Raw genomic sequence first — 27,623 nt, forward strand, 5'->3', positions numbered from 1 at the left:
TCCACTGATTCTTAAACAAAGCTGATTATTTTGGGTAGCTCAGAACACAGCTTACCAAAGACTAAATTTCCAACCAAAGCCTCCATTTTTCAAGCTCACTTTTGCCCACCAACTTACTGTGCCTGCAAAAGTGTGCATACACCCATTTTGTGCACACGAGAACTAGACAGCTGAGCAACCAAGTACACAATCTACACATGCAAATACAATTTTGTGCATGGAGAGTCAGCCACATGCACAAAAGCAAAGGCTGGCTGAACATGTCTACAAACTACAGATGACTCTACATATCAATATTTCAGTATGCCCCTTCCCAGCCCTTGAAATCAGAGACTTTCCAAGATATAAGAAATAAGATTTTAAGATGACAAATTTATGCACAGCAGTCACCTTGCTTACCTATATCTAGTACAAATATGACTAATCTTGTAAACCGCTTCTTATACCAGGATCATATTCAACATGTAAACCAAGCAAGCACTTAACATATTTGTTTTTGTGATTTTTACATTTCATGACCTAGTCATGCTCTCATTTAAGTCAATAACAAAATTCTCAATGACTTCAATGAGAGCAGGATCTAGCCCAAACCCAGGTTTAGGTTAGAAGAAAATTCCTTACCATTTCCAGCTCTTCTCTCAGTGCACAGATTGCTCTCTCTCTGCTTGATACCAGCTCTTCCAGATACTGGTATCTCAGCTTCTTTCTCGCTCTGCATTCTCTCGCACTCTGACGACTTCTCTCAAGTTTTGCCTTCAAATCTATTTTGGCTGGTTTACGACCTCGTTTGCCTGGTTTCTTTACTTTGCCTCCGACCACCTATAAGATGACAGTAAATTAAACTTCCATTCAGCTTGGGGGGAATAAGCATGAACTTCCTCCTGTTGTGCTGGATTTGCATAGCAAGAGGGGAGCCTACTGCTGGTAAATTTACCGTGAAGGAATAAAAGTGGTGTATGAAAATCAAAACAGCAATATTCCATCAAATTCTCTGATGCCTCAAGTGTAGTACTTCACTATTTTAGTTGATACTGGATTTACTTTTTATTTTCGGGTGCTGATGAAAGTAGTTAAACAGCAGCAGCAGTAACAAGGACTTCTTAATGTGAAGCACTGCTCAGGCAGCTGTACTGTGCGCTATATGACCTGGAGAACCATTTTGCAGAAGCACAAAAAGATCAATCAACTCCCCAGCCAAGTATGAGGGCCTGCATAAACTGCCATTATGAACCATGACATGCAGTGAGGAATCCTGTCCACTAGGAATATTACAGAGCCCCAAAGTCAGAATGGAGTTTAGCATCTTAAATAGGAGTTTATGATTATATAATAATCCTAAAACTATTTTTTTAATAAAATTACAAGGTTGATTTCCAAATCAGATACAAATCATGGCTGCAGCTGAGCTTTGTAGGGTTTCATGCAGACATAAGTCTTAAAAAAAAAAAAAAATCTATTCATCAATATGAGATAGAGCCACTTCTTGTTTCCAAAATACACTTTACAAAAGGAGTCTCAATCTATATACACAGACTTATGCTTCTTAAGGTCAGCTCTGCAAAGTTTCACTCGCCCATGACAGATTTTTGGTTTTCGATAGATGACAAAAGTATCATCTTCATAGAGATAGGAAGGTAAAGTAGATTGTCTGTGTTCGTAAGCTTTCACGATTTTCCAAAGCAGATCTTAAATGCTTTATTGATACACAGAACAGCAATATTGTAAAAGTTAATAAATTAAGAAATATTTCATGTTGCAGTTTCTCTATAATCTTGACTCTCTCTCTCCCCCCCCCCCGCCCCTTAGGCTTTTACCAGTCCATCTAACCGTATATATAAATATATTTTTTTATTCTATAAATCTTCATCAAAAAGACAATAGTGTTAATGATTTAAACCAAAAACCATTGCCTCACTATAGCTATAACATTACATATAGCAACTTGAAATAATTGTATAGAGCTACAGCATATTCCTATTTTACAACTGTATACTGTAGCATCTTCCATCTCAAAATATATACACTTACGCTCATGGAGCAGGCATTGTCTTTTTGTTATGTGTTTGTACAATATCTATTATGGGGAGTTGGGAAATAAAGTGTTATGGCAATAAATAAAAAATAGTAATAATGCAGTACCACCAAAGTACAGCCACCTCGGTGACACAGATTAGCTACGCAACAGTGAGAAGTGGTAAATGTTGGCCATGGATACCAGAACAAAGCTCTATTCTTTCAAAGAGGGCCAAGTGATGTTCTTGCAAAACAGGCAGAACACCTCAGATGTTAAAGTTTCATACCTGAAAGCGCACACACACACACAGCAAATTATGTGACACATTCTATTTATGTGCAACAGAAGAATGAAGGGCCAAGTTGACCCTGATGGGATTTGAAACCATAGTTCCAGGGAGTCTATTCTAACCCCAGTCCATCCCACGCGCATCCTCTTAGTCCTGAGTCATTTCCAAAGGAATCTATGACAGATTTTAGTTAACTGGTAATTTGGTTACGTTTCCATTCCCAATTTCTATTCCACTCTCTCTCCTGTCCCAATACTGCTACCTCCACAGGAATTGAATGTATACTCCATGTAAAGTACCCAGCTACTATTACTGAATTAGGAGAATCTACTTTAAAATGTACTACATTTCAAATACAGCAGTGTGTAGAAAGGAATAATTTTTCTACCATTTACTCCTCAGTTCCCCTCCCGACATATTTTGCTTCTAATGCAGAATGCGGCACCTAGATTTCTTTCAAACCCAATACCGGTGCAATTACATGGAGTTGCCTTGCAAATGTTTTGCTAGGCATGCAGCCCACGCTACCAACCAAAAAGAAACTCTCACTGTAGGGTGATTAGAATCCTTCAGTTTGATGAGCAGAGCATTGGGACTTTCCTCTACACCCAATACCTTCATGGATCCCCGGTTTGATTTTCCCAGATTTCAAAAACCTGTGATGAATACACCAGTTAGTATTGCACCTTTAGCTTGCGATTCAGATGTAGCAATTTATGCATGCACTGTATTTTTCTTATAGGCAAGTGTTCAAATGTTCAAGTGTTACAGCAGGTTTTTATTGCACAACACAAACACTGTAGAACAAGTGATATCTGTGATTATCAAAGCAAGTTTGTTTTGTAGCATCACACAGTAAAAACAATTTATCACTAAGTGAACTCTTTCTAGAATAAAAAGTGGATTAGACAACAGAACTCATTCTTTATGTAGTGAAATGATTCAGCAATCACTTGGCAGCCTAATCCTATTCCCTCATATATTGCCTTTTCTAATTTATTCACAAGTGGCTGCCTGCCCTGGGCAAACAGGGAAACACAGCGTACTTCATGAACTTCTATTGATTTTGAAACAAATATGATGAAGTCATAAGATCAGAAGAAAATTCAAATCCTTTGTCAAGTTTGAGCTGCAGAATGTTATTTTAATTGTTAAGTTCCCTGCACCCTTCCTATGACAGAAGACTCCAAAGCATGTTATTTAAGATTTCCTATTTTAAATTCAAATAAAAAATGCCAATGGAACAAAATTCATTCTCACATTCCTCCATTGATCTCACTAGGCTATACCTGTGGTAAATCTGACCCAAGGCAAAAAAAAGTTTTCTTAGCACCTTGTCAGACACAGTTATAATAATTAGCTGGTTTCCATGCAAACTAAATGTTTTGCTTCATTGCAATAACTAAGGCTTGGTTGCTTATTCCAATATGGGTTACTTGTATAATGCTTTATATGTTTGAAGTGCGACGGGAGTTATATATTATATTAAAATAAATAAATAAATAAATAAGAAGGGCCCCAGGCACTCAGAGTACATGGTCTTTTTTACCCATCATCCAAAACACGATCATGGGACTGGAACATTAATATTCCCAAAGGAGATTCCACAGTTTCTGGATATTACATTATCCCAGAGATCACATCTTAATGATCTAAGCATCAGGTTTGAAACACTTAAGACTCTATGGAACCAGAAGAGAGATTTGCCTTTGTGTTCTTAAGCAAAAGCTTACCTCTTACACTGTTGTGCAATGTGCTTAGTTGGCTGCTGCCATATTTCCCAGGAGTGGCTACATTAAATTTCTGTGACACTGTACATACACAGTTTATGAAGCAGTTAGATTATCCTTTCACCTTGACAGACCTCTACTCATGCTACACAACACTTTTTATATTTTGGTACACTATTTGCCCTCCCTTCCAAGTTCTCTGATCACTTAAGTTGCCCTGTACACAGGGCTCTATCCACAGATGGGAGGGCAGCAGGCTCTGTCTTTAAGGTCACTACTCTCCTATGAGTTAGCCGCCACGATTGTGGTAATTTAAATTTGAAGCATCCTCCCCTCTGATTTGAGATGGATATCAACAATTCCATAATATTCTAATCGCCACACAGCCCAGGAAGAGTCTCAAGGTTTCAACCACAGGTTCTCACATGATTCTGCTCCACTTTGCACATAACCAGGTGATTTAATACAGTCCTGCTACCACAACAGGTATTTTTCTTGGGAACACGGGACTTTTCGTTCTATACTGTAAATTTGAGCAACATGGCTAGAAAAAAATCTTGGTTAAATCCTTTGTATTACTGTCTCTTCCTTAACTTCCAGTCATGTTTGCTTAGTTGGTTGCTATGTTGATATGACAGCAGAGAATGACATAAGACAGTACTGCAAGCTGAATCCAGACATGGATGACAGAAAAAAAAATAACTCCCAAACTCCCTTTCTATTTGCTCTGAGTTAATATAGTATCAGGAGTTATTAGCATTCAGCAACTGTCTTTTTAAACAGTCTTGTGATCAAGAGCCAAAAGAGAAAGATCACCATTAGTAATCATAATAATGACATCTATTTGTTGTAGCCGTGTTAGTTACAGGATAGTAGAGAGACATAAGGTGGGTGAGGTAATATCTTCTTTTGGATTAACTTCTGTTGGTGATAGACAAGCTTCCAAGCTTGCACAGAGCTGAAGAAGAAGCTCTGTAACTCTCTCACCAACAGAAGTTGGCCCTATTAAAGATATTACCTCACCCACCTGATCAGTTTGTCAGAAATCCAAGGTTTATGTTTCAGTTAATTTTTTTTTTTTTTTTTTTGCAGATTTCAGAAACGAAGGAAAAATGTCTTCTCCCCTTTCTAATACCATATCGAGATCTTCATATCACTCTTGCTCATGAGAGGTATCTGAGTTCAGGGCATAGCTACTTGGCTTGGGAGGGATATGAAGACAGCAATCAGCTTTCTGAGAGGAGGAAAAAGGGCAAAAGACCAATGGGAAGAGACCTGGCAGAAACCCAAAGCAGCTATGCTAGATTCCAGAGGGAACCATGTACAGAATCAGATTCCTCACTGGAAAGACAGATCAACAGGACATGCAGAATATGAGCACTGGTGGGGAAACTAAGGGCTGAAGCACATTGATAGGGTAATGTGGGAAAGCTCACACTGCTGCTGCATCAGCATATACTGGACCAGGGTGATGTTTTGGGAATCTCTCAAACTAGTTAGAGGTTCTGTTGCCACCTGCTCTGTAATCTTGGGTGTCTTAATGCTATGCTGCAATGACTCAGAGCCCTGACATCAGTAGCCACCCCACAAGCATAAAGGTCTCACCCTGGATTCCATCAGACTAATTACTCCTTCCAGGTTGACACCAACAACCCTTCCAGTCCTGAGTCTCTCCAAATCTGTCCACCCCAAGTTCTTAACTACCAGGCACTTGGACTTTTCCCCTCTGGCTCATCACCCCTGAAGACATAAAACCAACCCCCCAACACTAGCTTTGCTTTGGCACATGCATTCCACAGTTTGCACACCACAGACCTGCTTGGAGTAAAAATAAACAAAAGGTTTATTTAATAGAAAAAAGGTTACAGATTCAAAGATAAAATAGGAAATGCAAACATACACAAGGTACACAGAAAATAAACAAAGATGCAACCTCAGGCTTTACACTTTCAAATTATATCAACTCCCTTTTCTAACGCAAGTTACCTATTGCCTCTGAACAGTTTCCCAGTGTTTCATGGACAGCACCTGTCAAGTGACAGTCCCTCAGTTTCTGGAGGCTGTTCAGTTCAAGCCCCTTCCATTTTTAAAGGTTTGCAGTTTTGTTCACTATAGATATTCAAAGTAGGGGAAAACTCCTCCCATTCTTAGTTTTCCAAGACTGGGGTTTTCTTTTCCGTTTCAAATTGTTTCAGTGTTTTCCCATTAACTTTAATGGCCCATAATTTGTCCTTTCCTGGATTGTACAATCCTAGATGTTCAAAGCTACTCTCCTCTGATTGGGGAGGCGGCCCCTCCCTGCCTGGCTGCTCACCATCCCACTGTGAGGTGGAGCTGAATGCTACACCACAAATTATGAGCACAAATTTTATATATACACAAATACCTAAATTCAAAACCACTCTGTACACATATCTCATAATGATCATCAAGTTCAGAACACTACACACATTCATAAAAGACCTTATTTTACATTTTTATAGCACAACAACATTGTATTACTCCCGAGGGCATTCTGCACCAAAAAATTAAAAATTCTGCACACAATATTTTTAAATGTTTCAAGTTTTGTCAATAAATAAATGCGAGGCAGTGGGTAGCACAGGCCACTGGCTGCATGACGGTGGGAGATCACCCTGCAGCACTCCCACCCCACACCTCCTGAACAAGGACTCAGCACAAGGCCTGGGCCTGCCCCAGAAGCAGCCTCGGGCCCTGCAACTCTGCACCAGGTGTGGGGCACGCAGGCTCAACCAGACAGGATCCAAGTATTGAGGGATCCAGGTGTGAGGTGAAATGATTCTGTGTGGAACAATCTGTGCAGGCCGCTCAGTGTGGGGTCTAGGTGTGGGGGGATCTGGATGCACAGAACCTCGTTTTGGGAGGGGGCGGGTGGTTCCCAGATTCTGGGGCAATGGGACTCTGCAGGGGCTTCCAGGTGAAGGTGGTTTGGGTTCAGTGGAGTGGTGTGGGGGACTCAGCAGGGGGGTCTGGGAGCTGGGGGAGTGGGGCTTGGTGGGGTGGGGGTCTGGGTGTAGCTAGTTGGGGGTCTGGATGTGGGGGCTCATCAGGGTGGGGACTTCAGTGCAGGGAGCTCAGTGGGGGGTGGTCTGGGTGCAGGGGTGGGGGTCTGGAAGCAGGGAGGTATGGGTGCAGGGGGCTCTAGATGCAGGGGTTGAGGTTCAGTGGGGTGCGGTTCGGGTATGGAGGGCAGAGGGGTTGTGGGTGTATGGGGTGAGGCTTGGCAGGGGTGCCTGAGTATGGGACGTCCAGATGCATGGGGTTAGGTGGATGGGGGAGCGGCTCCTCATACAGTGACCCCTCCCCCCACAGCTGAGGAGCGATGGGGGCAGGAAGCAGGGGAGGAGGACGAGCTTCCTGCATCTGGGGGAGGTTTCTGGGAGGTGGGTCTGACACAGCCCCAGCCACTCCTTGCAAGGGAAAAGGAAGTCGTGTCCTCTCCTACCTCCAGCCCAGCCAGGACTAGCAGCTGATCCTGGCTCAGGGTAGGAGCCACTAGCTGGGGTGTCCCCAGCCCTGCAGTGATTTACCTCTCCGCCGGCTGCTCTGGGGATCTGAAATAATGTACCTGCGCAGCTAGGGAGTGGTGCATGACTGCTCTTGCAACTTCCCTTTGCTTCCCTGTCAGAAAGTCTTATTTCTGCGGGGAAGCAACTAAATCTGCAAGGGACATTAATTCTGCACATGTGCAGAGGCGCAGAATTCCCCCAGGAGTAAAACTGTATACTCAACTGCTTATTCTATAGGGTTCACACCCCATATCCACAACACAGGGTGTCTGGACCCTGATTCTCACAACCAGCTCTATGGATTAATACAGGATTGCACTCCCCACAGCCATCAACATCTCTCAGCAGCTCCCAATTCACTTGAAAAGAAATTATTAGTTACTGAACTGTGCAAACACCATTTCAGCCAGCAGCACTTGAGGTTAAACTAACAGAAAGGTTTCTTGTACGTTCAAGATCTCTGCATACACAGAAATTATATTCTCTAGCATGGGGGCAGAGTGTCACACAAATACCAGAGTCTACATGAAAATCAGAAATTGCATACATACAAGCAGAATGTTGTAGCTTATATGGTGATTCAGGTACTTGCTCTTATAAACTATAATGGCTGGAGGTATACAGACATGCCAACTCTCGCAATCAATTAATTCTGAGTAACATTAAGCCTCACTCATGATCTCACAATAAAACTCTCAATGTCAGGATTTTTTTTGAGACTGAGGCACATTCTAATGTGTTTCCAGTCAAACAAGAGTTACTCCACCCTAAAAAAAGGAATGCAGCTTCTCCACCTGGCTTTTAATTAAAAAGTACTTTGAAAGACAATGAGAATTCATTTACATATCAGATAAACAAAGCTATCCAGCTAACAGGTGGCTACACTCCAGCAGGAAAACTTCAAATAAGCAACGGAATCAACTGGTGGGGGAAAACTCCTGACATTTGAGAGTTCTAAATGTGAGGCTTAATTTTACTTAGAAATCCTGCCAGCCCGGAAGTGGGAGAGGGGACCCCAGTGCAGCCCCACCAGGCCTTGGGAGGATGCAGAACTCTAAGGAGCAGAGGTGAGACTGGTGGCAGCAGGGGGGCTAAAGTGAGGGGGGTTGAGAGACTGAGACTGGAGTGAGACTGGTGGCAACAGTGGGGGCTGTTGGGGTAGGGGACTGTATTGATGGTGGGTTCTGAGCAGATGGGTTGAGTGCTGGGAGGGTGAACTGAGGGTGGTGAATATCAATAGAGTAGGGATGTTGAACTGCTGGGGTGAGACTGAATTGAAGGGGGGCTGAACTGAGGTAGGTTGGGTTGGGAGAGAACTGAAGGGAGACTGGGGGACAGGATTAATTGCTGGGAAAGAGATGGGCAAATGTGGGAGTGTGCAGCAGGGGCCAAAATCACCTTATCCAGCACATGTGGGTGAGTGGGCAACACTGTCACATGTACACACCCTGGGAATGGACAGGGAGAGTTCAAATATCAAGAGACCTAAAAAAAACAAAACAATATAATCTTTTATTAAAATGTCATGATATTGGGGCCAATATCATGATTTTAGGGGTCCGACTCATACTTTTTGACCTCTTGAAGTTGGCAATTCTGGGTATAGGTTTGCAGTTTCCCAGGTAATTAGTCTTTCCCTAACCTCAGTCATCTACACTGACCCACTTGTATCTGTTAAAAGTTAGGGCTTAGATGGATGCCATAGACATATATATGTTAAGCAAAACTTCAGTCATGATACATAAAGAATTCACTTAAATACCTTAGGTAAAGATATTAGTGAGAATTATATGGATCCAGTGCAGTTCTATCTGCAAATGACAAATGTCCGTAAAACACATGGGCTAAATTATAGCTGCCCTTGCACAGATGTACGAGAAGACCCTGTACACTTTCTCCTCCAGGCTATCACTCGCACAGTTTGTCTAAGGACTCTGGACTATAACGGTACTTGTGGAGGCACACAGCAAGGTAAGCAGTGTTCATCACCCTGGGTATGTATGTTAGGAGGAAGACAAGGGCGGTCGGAGGGCATGGCAATGACGTTATAGCTCCCCACCCCCAAATCAGCAGCAGCATTTAGTGTAGGAGCATGTGTTACACCTTTTCTATCGGTTCACTAGGGGCTTTCATCATGCTTTAAATGGGCACTACCATAAGGAATGCGAGTGAAGGTGAGATGCACCTCCTTATCCTCCCTTTTGCAGATCTATCTATTTAGCCTTCTGTGTGACAATGTATTGGGGAGAACACAACTTTGGTTTCATGATCCTTGCCACACTGTGCCACATTAACAGCATTAACATATAGCAAGGCACTGATTATTCATCTACAGATTATATTTTAATATCTATACCTATATCTATAAAGGCTAAACACACTACACTTGTGATGGCAGGAAAAAAATTCTATCCATGTTCACAAGCTCTCTCTCTGCAATGGTAATCAAAAATGCAATAAGCCACAAGCCCTAAAATAAAAATGATGATACCTACCAAGTTGCAGTATATCACTTACATTAATACAATATAACCCAACTGCACACAATGCAGGAGATTCTGATATTATGGTACATTTCATATTTCACATTAACTGACTTCCATCTAATTCTTGGACCTGAGCCATCAGTCCTTGGATTCCTGTCTTCACTGGTAGGCCCAGTTTCCCAAATCATAAAAAGAAAGCTATCCAGACTAAGACTGATAGCTATTCAAAAATAAAAGCGTTCAGTTAGCAAACATACTTTTATTGAATCTTAAATTGCATAATACTTAGTACCAATGATTCCCTACAAAGTTTAAGCATTTTTATTATGTAAAAACCTTTATAGTACACATTTACACAGAACCCCCAATTCTACCCAGCATGCTTTCAGAGACACCTATTATTAAAAAAAATAAAGGATTTATATTAAAATAAATACAAAGGATATTTAAAAAATTAAAGACCTGGGCCAAGCACTACAGTGTTACGCTTTGTCTACACTGACACTGTCGAGTCAGCGGTGGCCTAGAAGAACTGCATGCATCATGCCACTGAAGATGCTATTGCTTGGCTAGACAACTATGCACATGCTAAATAAATACACTGGCAAGTGAACGACAAAACTTTCATCACTCATAGGTGTTAAAAACACACACACACAGCCACCCACCCCCAAAGACAAAAGTTTTGTTGAGAAAAAGCGCTGGTGTGAACAATGCTTTGTTGGCAAAGAGCGCTCTCCTGCCGACAAAGCTACCGCCATTCTTTCAGGGTGGAAATTTTATTTGTCAATGGGAGAGCTCTCTCCTGCCAACAAACATCGGCAACACTGCGCACCTTTCAGTGGCATGGCTGTAGCGGCACAGCCGTGTCGCTAAAAGCTGCGTAGTATAAACAAAGCCTTAGTGTTCTGTACTGCCCATCAGGAAATGCAGTAGGTTCAATTTCAGTACCACTTTCTAAACCAGGGATGGGCAATAATTTTCACAGGGGGAGCCACTCCACAAATTTTGGTAAGTTGTCACCAGCTGCACATTTCTACTATATTAATGGAGGGGGTGCGGAGTCTGGGAGGGAGTTTGAGTGCAGGAGGGAGCTCTGGGCTGGTGCAGAGTGTTGGAGTGCAGGAGAGGGTGAGGGGTATGGGCTCTGGGAGGGAGTTTGGGGTACAGGAGGGGGCTCCAGGTCTCGGAGGGAAGAAGATGGGTGCAGGAGGGGGCTCTGGGCTGGGGCAGAGGTTTGGGATGCAGGAGGGGATATGAGGTGCAGACTCTGGCCGGGAGGCGCTTACCACAGGCAGTTCCTGGCTGGCAGCGCAGCAGGGCTCAAGCAGGCTGCCTGCCTGCCATAGCCCCACACCGCTTCTGGAAGCGGCTTCAGCTGGCTGCTGCTGGCACATCTCTGCGTGCCCCTTGGGGGTAAGGGAGGCAGCGGGTCTCCATACAGTGCCCGTGCCAGCAAGCCCGCAAGCACCACCCCCCGGTTTCTGGCCAATGGGAGCTGTGAGGATGGTGCTGGGGACAGGGGCAACACACGGAGCCACCACCTCCTCCCACACACCAGGGGCGCGCAGAGACATGCCAGCAGCAGCTGGCCGCTTCCAGGACCGGCGTGCCGCCACGGCAGGCAGACTGGCTGCCTGAGCACCTTAATGTACCACGAGACTTTTAGCGGCCCGGACTAGGAGATCACAAGGGGGCAGAGGAGGCTGGACAGAAATGTTTGATGGGCCAGATCCAGCCCATGGGCCATATTTTGTCCACCCCTGATCTAAACTGTCTAGCATTACTCTGAGTGCTTCCTATTGCTCAAAAGTCAGCAGCCTCCTTCTGTCCACTAAGGAACTGTGATCTGACATCAACATGTTACACTACATAGAGTACATACTGATTTAATTGCTTATCTATTCTAAACAAGCTCAGGCATTTTTTAAACCCACAAGTCAAAGCTACTTTACATTTAGGTTTTAATCTCAAAGCAAATATCAAGAAGAAGAAGATTTTAATGTCGCTATAGGGTCCATTCATCCCAAATAGCAAAAGGCACTTTACTATTTACTATGGCCCCAAACCTTAAGCTACATATCCTGAAAAAGCTTCAACTGGTAGGAAACAGAGCAGATCATCTTTAACAACACAGGTCTCTATGCAAACACATCCCAGGGCTTCACTACACACACTGACTGCTGAATGAACAAGAGTCCAATTTGAATGTCACATAACAGATACCTCTTAAGTACTGCATAGGATTGGCCTTATTTGCCTGGGAGATCACCTCTCCCTCAGTGACCACAGCCTATCACAACAGCTAGGTACCACAGCAACAGAGAAATTGTTAGAAGGAGTCTCATGAGTGACCAAGACCAAATTTTCACAGGAGCTTGAACTAGACTATGTAACCCACTTACACTAGAGATATGGATGACTGCAGGCCTCACCACTTAGAGACAAGCACAAAATTAATTTCACTAATTTTGCTTTTCCTCAAATTCCTCACATCCGTTCATACCCAAGCATAAAGGAAAAAATCCTATAAATTAATCAAGCTATTTCACCTATAGCCTCAGAAGAGAGGGGCAAATATTATTGTAATTCCTGTTTGTAAATACTTAGAAGGTACATAGATTCTACAGTGATGGGGACTATATAAGTAAGCACCTACTAAGACCCTTCTTCCTGTACAGACTCCCACTGAACTCAGCTTTGTCATCAATTATATTATGCAGTGTGGTACCCAGATTAAAAACAAGTAAGGTCACAAAAATTAATGGGACTCTGCACAGGTCCACGCCTATGGTCCCTTTTGCAGGATTGGGGCCTACAGGATTTACATACAGAAACACAGCCAACTCTGGGGTATAGGGCAGCAATCAAGCAGTACTACACTTGAATACTGGAACAAATCCTAATTAAATAGAAGCATCACAGGAACTAATGTCTATGCAAAGTTAACAAAATTTGGTTTTTAAGGTTCCACTGGTAAAAACTATACACCACTGTTCAATTGGCAGCTTGCAGGCCAGCTCCAGCCATGAGGGTCTTCTGTTTGGTCATCAGGAAGCAACAGGCATCAGCTCTTCCTTCATGCCTCCTGGGAATCAGTAGCCAACCAGAGCTGCAGTAGAAAGTTCTCTGCCCCTCCTGTCAGGAGCCTAGCCTATTCTCACAAGGGTGGGGGGAGAAGGAACAGTCCCTGTTCACAGGAGGGGAGAGAGGAGGGAGGAGGAGGAGGGAGCAGAAAGAGCTCTGCAGCTCAGGGCTCCTCCATTCCTTCTTCCCCACCTCCCTTCCTGTGTGCAGGGATACCTCCTCTGATCCCACTCCCTGTCACACCCAGCCAGGAAAGGAAGGTGAAGAACCCCTGTAGCTTCCCCCTTCCCCCCGCTCAGCCTGGAAGGGGAAGGGGGACCTCGCTGCAGGCCCCTTCCCCCCACTCTCCAGCCTGGGAGAGGGGGGTGTAGAACTCCAGCAGCCACAGAAGTGAGGCTGAGGGCCACAGCGGATGGGAGGCAAACTGAAAGGGACTGAACAGAGACCAGACTGGATAAAAATCAATGATTTAAAAAAACACATCTGATTTTTTAATTTAAATTGAATTTTTTTGATAAAATTCTTTTTGAGGAAAAAAACGTATCTAAAGACAGTTTTAATCAAGATACATTATAGCTCAAAGATATCTCATCATGGAATAGGGATTATAAATTCTAATTCTATAGTATGAGACAATATATTCATGTAACGTTTAAGAAAAGTTTTGTAAATGAGTTCCAACAGTTCATGGATTAGGGACCGAATCTTATGGGGTGCCACAGGCTGTTGTATAGATAATTTAGCTTAATCTTTCTATCTACGTAATCTGCTCAGTCTAGAAGATACCATTGGAGATGATTCGTTTTGCATTTCTCAAACGGTGGATTTGTGTCTCCAGAGGTAACATGCTTGTTAACAGCAAAAATGTTTTAAAATAAATGAATAATATAGAGAGGTGAGAAATAACAGACCTCGACTCTGTTGTCCCTCTGCAAATTTGTGTACACAGAGTCAATCCCTTGCCTCTCTCTAAAAGTGCAAAGTTTCAAAACGTTCAATGCATAGAAGATTATTGGGGATGGAATAGATCTGGACAAGGAGAAGAAGTCCAGAGATAAATGTGAGAAGCGAGGGACATATGCTTGTTTTGTTAAAATATTATATTTGCTGCTGAAGAAAAAAAACAGAATACTTAACATTGTTGTTTTAGTTAAATAAAGCAATTTAAATGTCTGTCTGGTGATGTTCTCCTCCTAATACAGCATGGCAAGAAAATCCTCTAAATACTAATGATTAACCTGTTGAATTGGAGATAGTTCACCTTCCAATGACTTCATAAATATCTGCTTTAATTACCTTTGGTAAATGAAATAACCTAACCACCATTCATTTTCTGATATAGCTGTAAAACTAATGTGAAAAGTTTTCAAAATAAATCACTGTTTGAAAATGTATAGCGTGTACCTTCTAAAAATGAAATCTACATCTATCTCTGAGTTATGAAGAATATGTGTTAAGGGTATAACAACCAACAAGAATGCACTTTTATGTAGAAAACGATGATTAAATCAAGACTTCCTGACTAGTGATTTAAATCATGATTTAAATCAAATCCACCCTGACAGAGACACTTCAGTTTACTTTCCCTCTATTTACTGACATGCCATGTATTTAATTTAGAAACTTTTCATTTGCATTTAAATATGTTGGAGCTAGGATATATTGATACACTTCAACTTACAGTGGTACACTTTTAATTAGACTCTTATGCAAAATCAATCAGTAATTGACATGCTTTCATTAGTTAACTTGATTGCAAGCTGCACAATCTTTTTGGGTGGGGGGGGAGGGAGACGAGATCTAATGTCAAAAGTTCAGGCAATAAAAAAAGATTAGATGTCCATTCTTTTCTCCTGAGTTTAACTTCTAATTTTAATTTCATAGTTTTAATATAATTAATACTAATAGCATGCTGTAATACAAGCATTACAGTGTATTCGTATAACTATTTGTTTACAGGATTTCAATAGAATATTTTGAGTTTAATAAATACAATCTGGCACACCACTTTTGAAAGGTTGCAACCTCTTCAGTGGCAGGATCACTTGATAGCTAACACCTGAACAGCCCTTTGGCCCACCAACATTTGGATACTGCCTTATCCACCAACCAGAAAATGTAATTGAATACCATTATTATACACTGGACACTGAATTGCAGCTGAACTGGAGATGCCATGGAGCACACATTTTCCAGACTTGATATTTAGACCACTATGCCTCTCCCTTTGATTACTTCCAGAGTTTCCTATTTTAAATCATATTTGTTGTCAAACATGAAGCATAAAATACATCTTAAGGTATTAAGTATCAGAGGGGAAGCAATATTAGTCTGGATCTGTAAAAGTGGCAAAGAGTCCTGTGGCACCTTATAGACATCTTAAGGTATTAGGTTTTAATCTTTTATCCCTTATAAACACAACTGTAAACTAGGGAGTATTTTTGCTTAACTCCCAAATTTGAGCCTATATACATACATTCTATTTTATATATACACACACACATATATACACATGGGATGTAAATATCAGTTAAAGTTAACCAGTTAAACAATATAAAATTATATTGTTTAACCAGTCAACCGTTAACTGAGGTCCCTCCAGACGGACAGCGCAGCCAAGGCGGGGTGCTGCCAACCCGGCTGGCGCAGCAAGGCCGGGGCTGGGGTCCCCCTGGCTAGCCAACTGGGATCCCTCTAGCTGGCCGGCAGGGCGCGGCCGGAGCTGGGATCCCTCTGGCCGGCCGGCACATAGCGCTGCTAGGGCTACTCTGGCCAGCGTCCCTCCAGGGTTAACGGTTACGGTCGGTTAACGGTAAGCCTAATGCTTACCAGTTAACCTTTTACATCCCTAATACACACAGAGTCAGGGCACTGAAAACATAATTTACCAAACAGAATGACTGAACTCTGGTGGATGCAGCTATAACATGCCTACTCCCATGCTAATGCAACTTTATCATCTCAGCTTTTATAAGGAAATTCCTTTTCCAGGCGTAGTTGTTCATACCACAGATAAGGCTGGAAGTGAACCTCTAAAATCACCTACTTCAGCCGCTGCAACAAGTAGGAAAACATGAGTCAGCGGAACTTTCAGCAGATTACAGAGATCAAACTATGCTGGCCTTGAACCACATCAAACTGCACACCTAATATGATCAGGTACTATTACAGTGCCTGTCCCACATTGACACAGCAGTCTCCGGCTGTACAATTCAGTGAGAACCCTCCCCAACACAAGATGGGAACCACTGAATTTAGCCACCAATGGTTCTGACTAATCTGCAATGTGAAGAGTTGTTGCTAAGGGCGTCGGAGCCCTTTAAGAGCGTTTTGACAATAAAACCTTTCTAAGTCGGGTGCACAAATTCAGTAATACAAGTAATGTCTGAAAATACTTGTTCAGTCTCTCTTCCCATTCAATTCTTATCCTTTTCAGATGAAATTGTTGGTGCTTGACACTTCCCAGGATTAGATCCTAGAGATAATCTCTTATGGATAGCACTTCCCCTTCCATTTAAAATTGTTAAACATCCCCACTGCAAGTATTGGAATGTTTACATAGAAAGTAATACCAGGAAAGTGTATTTTAATCTGAAGGTAGGAGTGATAGAGAAGCCACCATATATTTGCTTTCCTCCTCCACAAGCAGAAATTTCTTCTAGGAAAATTATCAATACATTTAACTTCAGCTAAGATCTTCTTATTTATGGGGTACTAAAATTCAGTTTGTTTAGTGAATATGGCCAGTAGCCCTTTCAAAGAAACCAAATTAATGTGTATGTTGTTTATCATGTGACAATCTTGACACCTCACAAAATACACTTAAAGCTAAAAATTTTAAATATACCACAAATCTCAAAGATCTTCAAGCCTTTGTGAGTTAATTCTGTGGCAGGACAGAAGAAAAGATTTTCCAGGAAAAAAAATAAATTCCAGCAACACCATTTTGCGTTAAATGTGTCAAGGACCAAAACCCTCATGGCCCTCTAAACTACAGTCCTGATCCCATACGCAGCTTCACACAGGCAGACCCTTGCACCCACACAGAACCCTGCTGATTTCAATGACAGTGCACCCATGCGGAGTAGCTTGCAAAATCAAGGTCTAACAGGGCAAAATAGTATATAATATTAAAAGCTTAACATGAAACCCTTAGTGAAACAACATATTTACAACTTCTAAAATAACTTAGCTGTAGTTGTGACCCTAAGTCTACACTATACATGTTTTAAAACTATACATGTTTTAAAAGCAAGCGTTTTTTAATTATTTATACATGTTTTAAAACTATACATGTTTTAAAAGCAAGCGTTTTTTAATTATTAATTTGCCCTGAGGACTTGGGATGCATTCGTGGCCAGTACAGCTACTGAAAAAGACTGTTAACGTGTCTGGGGATGGAGCAGAAATACTCCAGGGACATCTCCATGAAGCTCTCCTGGAGGTACTCTGAAAGCCTTTGCAGAAGGTTTCTGGGGAGACCAGCCCTTCTCTGTCCTCCATGGTAGGACACTTTACCACGCCATGCTAGTAGCAAGTAGTCTGGTATCATTGCATGACAAAACCTGGCAGCATATGCTCCCGGTGTTTGCTGGCATTCAAGCAACATCCATTCTTTATCTCTCTGTGTTATCCTCAGGAGAGTGATATTGTTCATGGTAACCTGGTTGAAATATGGCAATTTAATTAAGGGGACCTGTTAGAGGTGGCCGTTCCTGCTGGGCTGTTTGCCTGTGGCTGAAAAGAAATCCTTGCAGTTAGCCAAGCTGGGGGGGGGGGGGGGGGGCACCACTGGCGCTGAGCTGTTTGCGTTTGGCTAGCAGGGATCTTCCCTAATACCAGCCAGGCGGTGGGGGGAAGGGAAAAGTGATCATCCCAGAGAATTGGATGGGGGGAAGGGGTTAGTTTGGTTTCTACTGCTGCATATTAACATGAAAACCGCAGCACTAAATGGCCAATTCAACGGGCTTTGCTTGGTATGGGAAAGGAGGGGGCTGCTGTTATGAAGGTTGCAGAAGCCGAAAGACTATGGCTTACCATGGCCGCCTGCAAGCCGAATCCTGTTGCCCGGCACTGCGTGTGTGATCTCTGACACCAAAGCCGCAGGCACTCAATATAAGATGCAAAATGCGACCTTGTACCAAAACCACATGTGCTATGTAATGTGAATAGTGTTGTTCACCGTGAAAGAGTATAGCCATTGTTCTGTAAAAATGTATCTTTTTAAATACTTCACTCTGTTTTTTTCCTCCCGCAGCTGCAAATGTTTCAAGCCTCCCTCCTCCGTCCCAAAGGCTATCTCAGATAAGGTGGCAAAAAAAAAAAAAAAAAAACCACACATGTGCGATGAAATGTTCTCTGACCTCATGCAGTCATCCAGCACTGACAGAGCTCAGCAGAATGTGTGGAGGGACACAGTAGCACAGTACAGGAAAGCGGCCAATGAAAGTGAGGACAGGAGGGACAATTGAGATGAGCGGTGGCGGCAGGAAGATCAGAGGAGGCAGGATGCAAGGCTGGGGCTACCGCGGGATCAAATGGACATGCTCCGGCATCTGGTGGAGATTCAGGAACGGCAGCAGGATCACAGACTGCCGCTGCAGCCCGTTTAACCGCCCTCCCTCCTCCCCAATTTCCATAGCCTCCTCGCCCAGATGCCCAAGAACGTGGGGAGGGAGGAGGCGGCGGCTCCGGGCACCCAACCACTCCACCCCAGTGGACAGCCCAAGCAACAGAAGGCTGTCATTCAACAAGTTTTGAAGTGGCCTTTTCCTTCCCTCCTACCTCCTCCCACACCCCACCCGGGCTACCTTGTGAGTTATCTCCCTATTTTTATAATCAGTTGATAAAGAATACCTGGTTTTTAAACGATAGTGACTTTATTTCCTTTGCAAGTAAGCTGTGATCGAAGGGGGGAGGGCGGGTGGATGGCTTACAGGGAATTTAGAGGCAATCAAGGGGGCGGGTTTTCATCAAGGAGAAACAGACAGAAGTATCACATGGTACCCTGGCCAGTCATGAAACTGGTTTTCAAAGCTTCTCTGGTGCGCACTGCTTCCTGCTGTGCTCTTTTAATCACCCTGGTGTCTGGCTGCGCGTATTCAGTGGCCAGGCAATTTGCCTCAACCTCCCACCCCGCCATAAACGTCTCCCCCTTACTCTCACAGAGATTGTGGAGCACACAGCAAGCAGCAATAACAATGGGAATATTGGTTTCGCTGAGGTCTGAGCAAGTCAGTAAACTGCACCAGCGACCCTTTAAATGTCCAAATGCACACTCTACCACCATTCTGCACTTGCTCAGCCTACAGTTGAACAGCTCCTTACTACTATCCAGGGTGCCTGTGTACGGCTTCATGCGCCATGGCATTAAGGGGTAGGCTGGGTCCCCAAAGATAACTATAGGCATTTCAACATCCACAACAGTTATTTTCCGGTCTGGGAAGTAAATCCCTTCTTGAAGCCATTTAAACAGACCAGAGTTTCTGAAGACGCGAGCACCATGCACCTTTCCCGGCCATTCCACGTTTATGTTGGTGAACGTCCCTTGTGATCCACCAGTGCTTGCAGCACCACTGAAAAGTACCCCTTTCGGTTTATGTACTGGCTGCCCTGGTGGTCTGTAGAAAACTGATCAATGAAATTGTTTTTAATTGTTCATTTTATTAATATAACTTCATAAGCAAAGTTTTATGAATGAAACATTCATTCATAAAACCAGTTACCCCAATAACTGGCTAATTGAGTTTCACTTTCAATCCAATTGCTGCTTAAATTGCTGAAACTTACACTGTTTCAACATTGTAACTTCCGCTCACTGTTTGTCATTATACTTGTCTCTATTGTAACTTCTATTCACTGTTTGCTATTCCTTACACTTGTCCATATTGTAACTCAAACTCCATTTTAACTTGTCCCAAACTCCATTTTAAAATGCCCACTTCGTTTTGTAAAAGCTTGCTGCAACCTTCATTTTTGCAAAACCCTGCTGTAATCTTATTAGTTTAGATGTGTGAATGAGGTATGTATGGATGATGGAATCAACCTCCAGCCCCAGCCTGTCCTGATGAAATAAAGTGTAAACACCCAATGGCTGAAGATGCAGACAACAGCCCTGACAAAGTAAAAGGGGTCCACCCTCAAAAGAAAAGAACAAAAGTACGATTGAAGAAACATCAAAGCCAGGTCCTAGGCTGAAAGTCATGTCTGCAATAGAAGGGTGATCAATCACACTGGACCCAGAGGCAGCATGCCACAGCAAGACCTATAGACTCTGGATTCAAACTAAAGCCTACAAACAGGATGGGTGAGATGGAAGACTTTGAAGGGTAACATTCTGCTGCCAACATGGAAAGGCATCGGTGCATGCCCAACAGAAACCCAGCTCTTCCTTGTGCCCCGCTTTCCTGGACAGTTAGCCGCCACAAGCTACGAACCCAAGCCACAAACTCAAGCTACATTCAGGACTGGTAACTATAGAGCAGCTGCAGAACCTGTGTGTGTATTAACGAACCTGTGAATGAATGTGAAACTGAATGAAATGTTACAGCTATAACTGACTGCCTACTATGATTCTTTTTGTATTCACAATAAATGTGACATTTTGTCTTATCGCCTTTAATAAGATCCCGCTAGTTTTTATTTTATTGGTGTAACAGGTCCAGTCCCAAGATAGGGATATGCATTCCGTCTATAGCCCCACCACAGTTAGGGAATCCCATTGCAGCAAAGCCATCTGCTATGACCTGCACATTTCCCAGAGTCACTACCTTTGATAGCAGCAGCTCAATGATTGCATTGGCTACTTGCAACACAGCAACTCCCACAGTAGATTTGCCCACTCCAAATTGATTACCGACTGACCGGTAGCTATCCGGCGTGGCAAGCTTCCACAGGGCTATCGCCACTCGCTTCTCAACTGTGAGGGCTGCTCTCAACTTGGTATTCTTGCGCTTCAGGGCAGGGGAAAGCAAGTCACAAGGTTCCATGAAAGTGCCCTTACGCATGCGAAAGTTTCGGAGCCACTGGGAACCATCCCAAACCTGCAACAGTATGCGGTCCCACCAGTCTGTGGTTGTTTCCCAGGCCCACAATCAGCGTTCCATGGCATGAGCCTACCCCATTAACACCATGATCTCCAAATTGCCGGGGACCGCGGTTTTAGAGAAATCTGTGTCCATGTCCTCAGCACTCGAGTCACTGCATTACCATCGCCTCCTTGCCTGGTTTTTCAGGTTCTGGTTCTGCATAAACTGCACCATAATGTGTGAGGTGTTCACAAATGATCATAACTGCTGCGGTGAGCTGAAAGGGCTCCACGCTTGCCGTGCTATGGCATCTGCTCGGGGAATCCAGGGAAAAAGGCTTGAAATGATTGTCTGACGTTGCTTTCGTGGAGGGAGGGTTGACTGATGACATTTACCCATAACCACCAGTGACAAATTTTTGGCCCCATCAGGCATTGGGAGCTCAGCCCAGAATTCCAATGGGCAGCAGCGACTGCGGGAACTGTGGGATATCTACCAACAGTGCACCACTCGGAATGTCGACGCTTGCCACAGTACTGTGGACACACACTGCCAAGGTAATGTGCTTAGTGTGGACGCATGCACTCAACTTTATACAATCTGTTCTCAAAAATTGAATTCTGTAAAATCAGAGTAATTTCGTAGTGTAGACATACTTAGAGTCCCTGAATGCCCACTGGCTCAGGGCCTACCATACTGTAACTCACAAGGCCTGACACACTCATTTCCCCTAACGTGCTGTTGTTATACGAGTCTAAAAGGCACATTGTAAGGAATTCATATGTAAACCAGTGACACACTGGTTCTGAAAACCATCACTTGATGTATGTACTGGTTATGTATAATTGTCAAGTGATTAAAAAATTAATCGTGATTAATCGCACTATTAAACAATAATAGAATACCATTTATTTAAATATTTTTGATGTTTTCTACATTTTCAAATATATTAATTTTTATTACAAACAGAATACAAAATTTACAGTGCTCGCTTTATATTTATATTTTGATACTATTTCTTTTGGGTTTTTTTACAGTGCAAATATGTGTGTATTTTTCCAATTCCCCCATTACAAGTACTGTAGTGCAACCTCTTTATCATGAAAGTTGAACTTTGAAATGTAGAATTATGTATAAAAAAACTACATTCAAAACCAAAACAGTGTAAAACTTGATAGCCTACAAGTCCACTCAGTCCTATTTCTTATTCAGCCAATCGCTCAGACAATCAAGTTTGTTTATATTTGCAGGAGATAATGCTGTCCGCTTCTTGTATACGTCACCTGTCGTAGCCAACATCACACAATATTTACATGCCAGATGCGCTAAAAATTCATATGTCTCTTCATACTTCAATCACCATTCCAGAGGACATGAGTCCATGCTGATGACGGATTCTGCTCGATAACGATTCAAAACAGTGCAGACCAATGCATGTTCATTTTCATCATCTGAGTGAGATGACACCAGCAGAAGTTTTCTTTTTTGGTGGTTCGGGTTCTGTAGTTTCTGCTTTGGAGTGTTGATCTTTTAAGAAATCTGAAAGCATGCTCCACACCTTGTCCCTCTCATATTTTGGAAGGCACTACAGATTCTTAAACCTTGGGTTGAGTGCTGTATCTATCCTTAGAAATCTCACATTGGTACCTTCTTTGCATTTTGTCAGATCTGCTGTGAAAGTGTTCTTAAAATGGAACAACATGCGCTGGGTCATCATCTGACACTGCTGTAACATGAAATATATGGAGGAATGTGGGTAAAACAGAGCAGGAGGCATACAATTGTCACCCAAGGAGTTCAGTCACGAATTTAATTAACGCATTTTTTTTTAAACGAGCGTCATTTGCATGGAAGCAAGTCTTCTGGAATGGTGGCCGAAGCATGAAGGGGGCATACGAATGTTTAGCATATCTGGCATGTAAATACCTTGCAATGCTGGCTTCAGAAGTGCCATGTACATTTTCAGGTGACATTGTAAACAAGAAGCGGGCAGCATTATCTCCCGTAAATGTAAAGAAACTTGTTTGTCTTAGCAATTGGCTGAACAAGAAGTAGGACTGAGTGGACTTGTAGGCTATCAAGTTTTACACTGTTTTGGTTTTGAGTGCAGTTATGCAACAACAACAAAATCTACATTTGTAAGTTGCACTTTCATGATAAAGAGTTGTACTACAGTACTGTACAGTACTGTACTACAGTACAGTATATTTGCAATAAAAATAATAATATAAAGCGAGCACTATACACTTCGTATTCTGTGTTGTAACTGAAGTCAATAGATTTGAAAATGTAGAAAAATATCCAAAAACATTTAATAAATTTCAACTGGAATTCTATTGTTTAACAGTGCAATTAAAACTGCGATTAGTCACAAATAATTTTAGTAATCGCGATTAATTTTCTTAGTTAATCGCATGCGTTAACTGCAATTAATCGACAGCCCTAACAAACAATTATGTGTATGTGCTGGAAATATGTTCTTAAAACGCAGGCTGGAGGCAGTGCATAAATCCAATCTGTCCTGGACAAAGGAACGTGGATTCATCTGTGTAACCAGCTTCATTACAAGGAGGGGACAGTGAAAGCACATTCACATACAAAGTAAACAAAGCATTCAAATCAACAAGCAGCATCTTAGCAAGTACAAGGGGGCCCAGAATTTGCACCCAGGAATCTTGAGGCAGACACAATGGTCTTTGGATACTATAAGAGGAGCAAAAAGACATTTTAGTTATCCATCACTCAGGGGACACTGGGTACAGCAACCTCTGAATCTGTGAAACTTGGACCCCCAGCCTGGACGGCTAGAGATATTGGTGACTTGATGTAAGAAAGAAAATTGCTGAGGCAAAGATCGTAACTTGCTACAATTACATTTAAGTCATGAGAAAGCGTTTTGTTTTGTTTATAACTACTGTATACTTGTCTCTTTTTCGTGTGCTTAATATCACTTAAATCTCTGTTCTTTGTTAATAAATGTATTCTTATTTTATAAAAAACCACTTTCATGCTGGGCATTAAAGTAACGTGTGACTCTTCAGCTAGCTCTGTCTCTCTGGGGGCAGCAAATTTAGTAATTTTTTTGTGTTCAGCGAGAGGGACTAGACACTCCAGAGATACATCTCTGGGAGAATTTGGGTTCACTGTATGTTACCTGCAAGTCAAGGTTTAGACTGGCAGGAGTTTGGTGGTGAAGCAGACAGAATGGTCTGACAGTGAACACACAGTCTAATCCCCAGCAAAGCTCTCACCTGGTAACACAGTGGCTTACAGTTCTGGCTGTCCTGATCAGAACATCACAGTTGTATCTTATAATATACATATGTGTTTTTAAAAGAAGTGATGCTATACTGTTTTCCGATGCAATTAAGACAGATTAGCACAGGTAGTAAGAAAAGAAAAGAACTGGATGGTCCCAGAATTCATAATGGGATATGTGCCTTTAATTTCTACATTACTGGCTTTAACCCAACCCAGGTCAGAGTTTAGCAAGTGCCCGACAAAACTTTTTGGTAGCCTAACAGCAAGTTAGAGTTAGAGAAGTTAGAGAACAAGTGTCTATGGCTCAAAACTATCACAGCCAGCACGCAAACGAATCAAAACACCAATATTCTGCTGGCCATCTCAGGTGAAAAACTAAAGATTGAATGGGAACAGAGACTAAACTAGTCTCTCATCCTAGCAATTGCTCTCTAGCTCAGGTCTGAGGCACAGTGGCACTAGCAAGTGAAGGACAAATTTGTGCCACTGTTTCTGTGGTATTTAGGGTGACCAGACAGCAAGTGTGAAAAATCAGGAGAGCAATAGGAGCCTATATAAGAAAAAGCCCCAAGCACCAGGACTGTCCCCATAAAATCGAGGCATCTGGTCACCCTAGCGATATTTGCTGTGTGTAACTGAAAGATCTCACTCTCCAGAGTCATAATCATGTTTTTATGAGCGTGCCACACAGAAAGGCAAGGGAATAACAATTCTCCCTATTTTTTGACACCTCTACCTTCTTTAATTTGCTACTACAGTACCTTGCCTTTATTATAATTGAATTGTTTACATTGAAAAGACAGATCATCACAGGAACCCAGGATTAACCATACCCCATCAGGCCACTGGTCTGGTACTAGTGGCCCATATCCAAAGCGTTTACAGGTAGATTAGAAAGCAAGAATTGTGCAGTGCAGCGCATGGTGGGTAGGGGTGGAGAAAGGGGGAGGCCTTCCTCACACCTACAGCGAGGGTGACCACGCCAAGCAGGAGAGATCGGCCCCCTTTTCCCAAGATTCACGGCTACAAATACCCGCTGAAAATGGCTAGAAACCAGTGTAAAAACAGCAAACCAGCTTCATCCCACCACCCGCAGCCCCCGCGTGATGCTGCGTCACCCCGCCCGCCTTGTTCCTCCTCGGGCCCGACGGGAGGGGGTGCGGGGGGGTGTCACAGATTCAGGGCCTAGTTGCGGGGGGAGGGGGCGGGGGGGGCACTTCGCTGTCACACCGACGTTTGGCCAAACCCACTGAACAGCCACGCGAACCGAAGCACGAGGCGGGGCCGCTGCCGGGCCCCGGCGGCCGCCCCGGGCTGGCGGGAGGGGGCGGGCCGGGAGAAGGGGGGGGGTCCCCAGGCTCACACCGCCACGCGTCAGCCGCGCCCGGCCCACCTTGCTGTCATCCATGGGAGCCGCCAGGCCTGGCCCCGGAGCAGCCGCCCGCGGCCCAGGCAGCCGCCGCACGAACAGCCGAGGGCCCGCGCCAGCAGAGTCCGCCCCGGGCTGGCCGGTCACAGCGGCGCCAGGGCAGCCGACACAGCTCCTCGCCCCGCCCAGGAACAGGCCCCGGCCCGCTCCATCGCGCGCCGCGCGCTTGCTGGCTTTCTTTCCAGCCCCGCCCCTCAGCGGCGGGCGGGGTGAGCGCTGGGCGGGTGCATCCTGGGAATTGGAGTTTTGTTTTCCTCCGGCAGCCTCCGCAGTCTGGGCAGGCCGCTCGGCCGGAGAACTGCAGCTCCCGTGGGGCCAGGCGCCGGGCGGGACGCTGCGTGGCGCGGCGCACCCTGGTCGTGGTAGTTTTGTGCCGTAGGGGAGCTGATAAGTTAGGAGGAGGAGCCGCCAAAATGAAAACTACGTTTCCCAGAAGGCAGCGAAGGGGACCGGCCCGTACAGGGCTTGCCGGTCTAAATCGGGCAGATACCCGGTCGCTGTATGTCGGCGGCAGCTATCTTGGTGAAGAGAGGGGAGCCTCCAGCAGGAATGGCTGCAGAGCACCGCTGAGCTAATGGGTGGCATCTCCTGGCGCCACCTCCCTGCACTACAAAGCACCTGGGAATTAAACATTGCATCCAAGTGAAGCTGTGACACTGCAAACCACATCCCTTCCTCTCCAGCAATCGCCCTTCCACATACACACACACACACACCTGCTCCCGGGGCCTCACTGACACTAACCTCCTGGCCAGGGCAGAGCAAACATCCCGACAGAAAACCAAAAACCACTTGCCATGCTAGAGCAACACCAGTCACACCGACCTCTGACTCCTTGGGAAAAACAAAACAACAGTCAACTATAGTGCCATACACAGAACTATTACGCTATGAGACTGGCAGTGTGCAATGAAATGTAAATGTAATAAAACAGCAATAATAATAATGGGTGATTTAAATAATTTAAACTAATCACAATTCACATCAGGATAAAGCGTAGAGAAATATTTCTATTTTCACTGAATGTATGGGTTATGTATTAGTACATAAACTACATTATTACCTATAACTGGTGTCATAGAGGCTTGGAATAAATATCATGACTGGAGTATTGATATAGAGGGGTATAGCTTGTTCACAAAGGACAGGCAAGGGGGAAAAGGGAGGAGGTGTTTCCTTATGCATCAAGAATATATACACTTTTTCTAGGGTCCAGAGGCAGGTGAGAGGCAGACCAGTTGAAAGTCTTCAGGTAAAGATAAAATGAGAAAAATTAGGAGTGATGTCATGGTAGAGGTCTATGATACACCACCAAATCAGGAAGAGGAGGTGGATGAGGCATTTCTAAAACAAATAACAGAAATATCCAAAACACAAGACCTGGTAATAATGGGGAACTTTAATTCCCCATACATCTGTTGGAAAAGTAATATAGCAAAACACAAAATTTCCAATAAATTCTTGAAAGGTATTGGGGACAATCTTGTTTCAGAAAGTGCAGGAAGTAACCAGAGTCACAGCCATTTAGACTTTATTCTGACCAGCTGGGAGGAATTGACTGACTCTGAAGGTGGATGGCAATTTGGGTGAAATTTCATGATTCTAGGGAAAGAAAGAAGTGAGAGCAGAAGAATAAATACAATGGACTTCAAAAAAGCAGACTTTAACAAATTCAGAAAACTGATAGGTAAGGTCCCATGGGAAGAAAATCTAAGAGATAAAGGAGTACAGGAGAGTTTATAAAATTGTCGGATGACACCAAGCTGGGAA

The 27,623-nt window shown here is 43.5% G+C and overlaps 1 protein-coding gene across 1 annotated transcript in view; it reads right to left on the reverse strand.

The window, feature by feature from the left end:
* Positions 1–26,059, reverse strand: part of CREBL2 (cAMP responsive element binding protein like 2) — a 36,051-nt gene extending 9,992 nt beyond the window's left edge. Inside the window, exons 1-2 of the mRNA XM_037914100.2 lie at positions 25,818–26,059; positions 622–819 (exon numbers count right to left, since the gene is read on the reverse strand). Of these exons, the coding sequence (XP_037770028.1) occupies positions 622–819; positions 25,818–25,832 (213 nt within the window). The 5' untranslated portion in view covers positions 25,833–26,059. The remainder of the gene's footprint in view (positions 1–621; positions 820–25,817) is intronic.
* Between the last annotated feature and the right edge of the window lie 1,564 nt (positions 26,060–27,623).

The sequence above is a fragment of the Chelonia mydas genome, chromosome 1 (assembly GCF_015237465.2).
Source record: "Chelonia mydas isolate rCheMyd1 chromosome 1, rCheMyd1.pri.v2, whole genome shotgun sequence".
Classification (NCBI taxonomy): Eukaryota; Metazoa; Chordata; order Testudines; family Cheloniidae; genus Chelonia; species Chelonia mydas.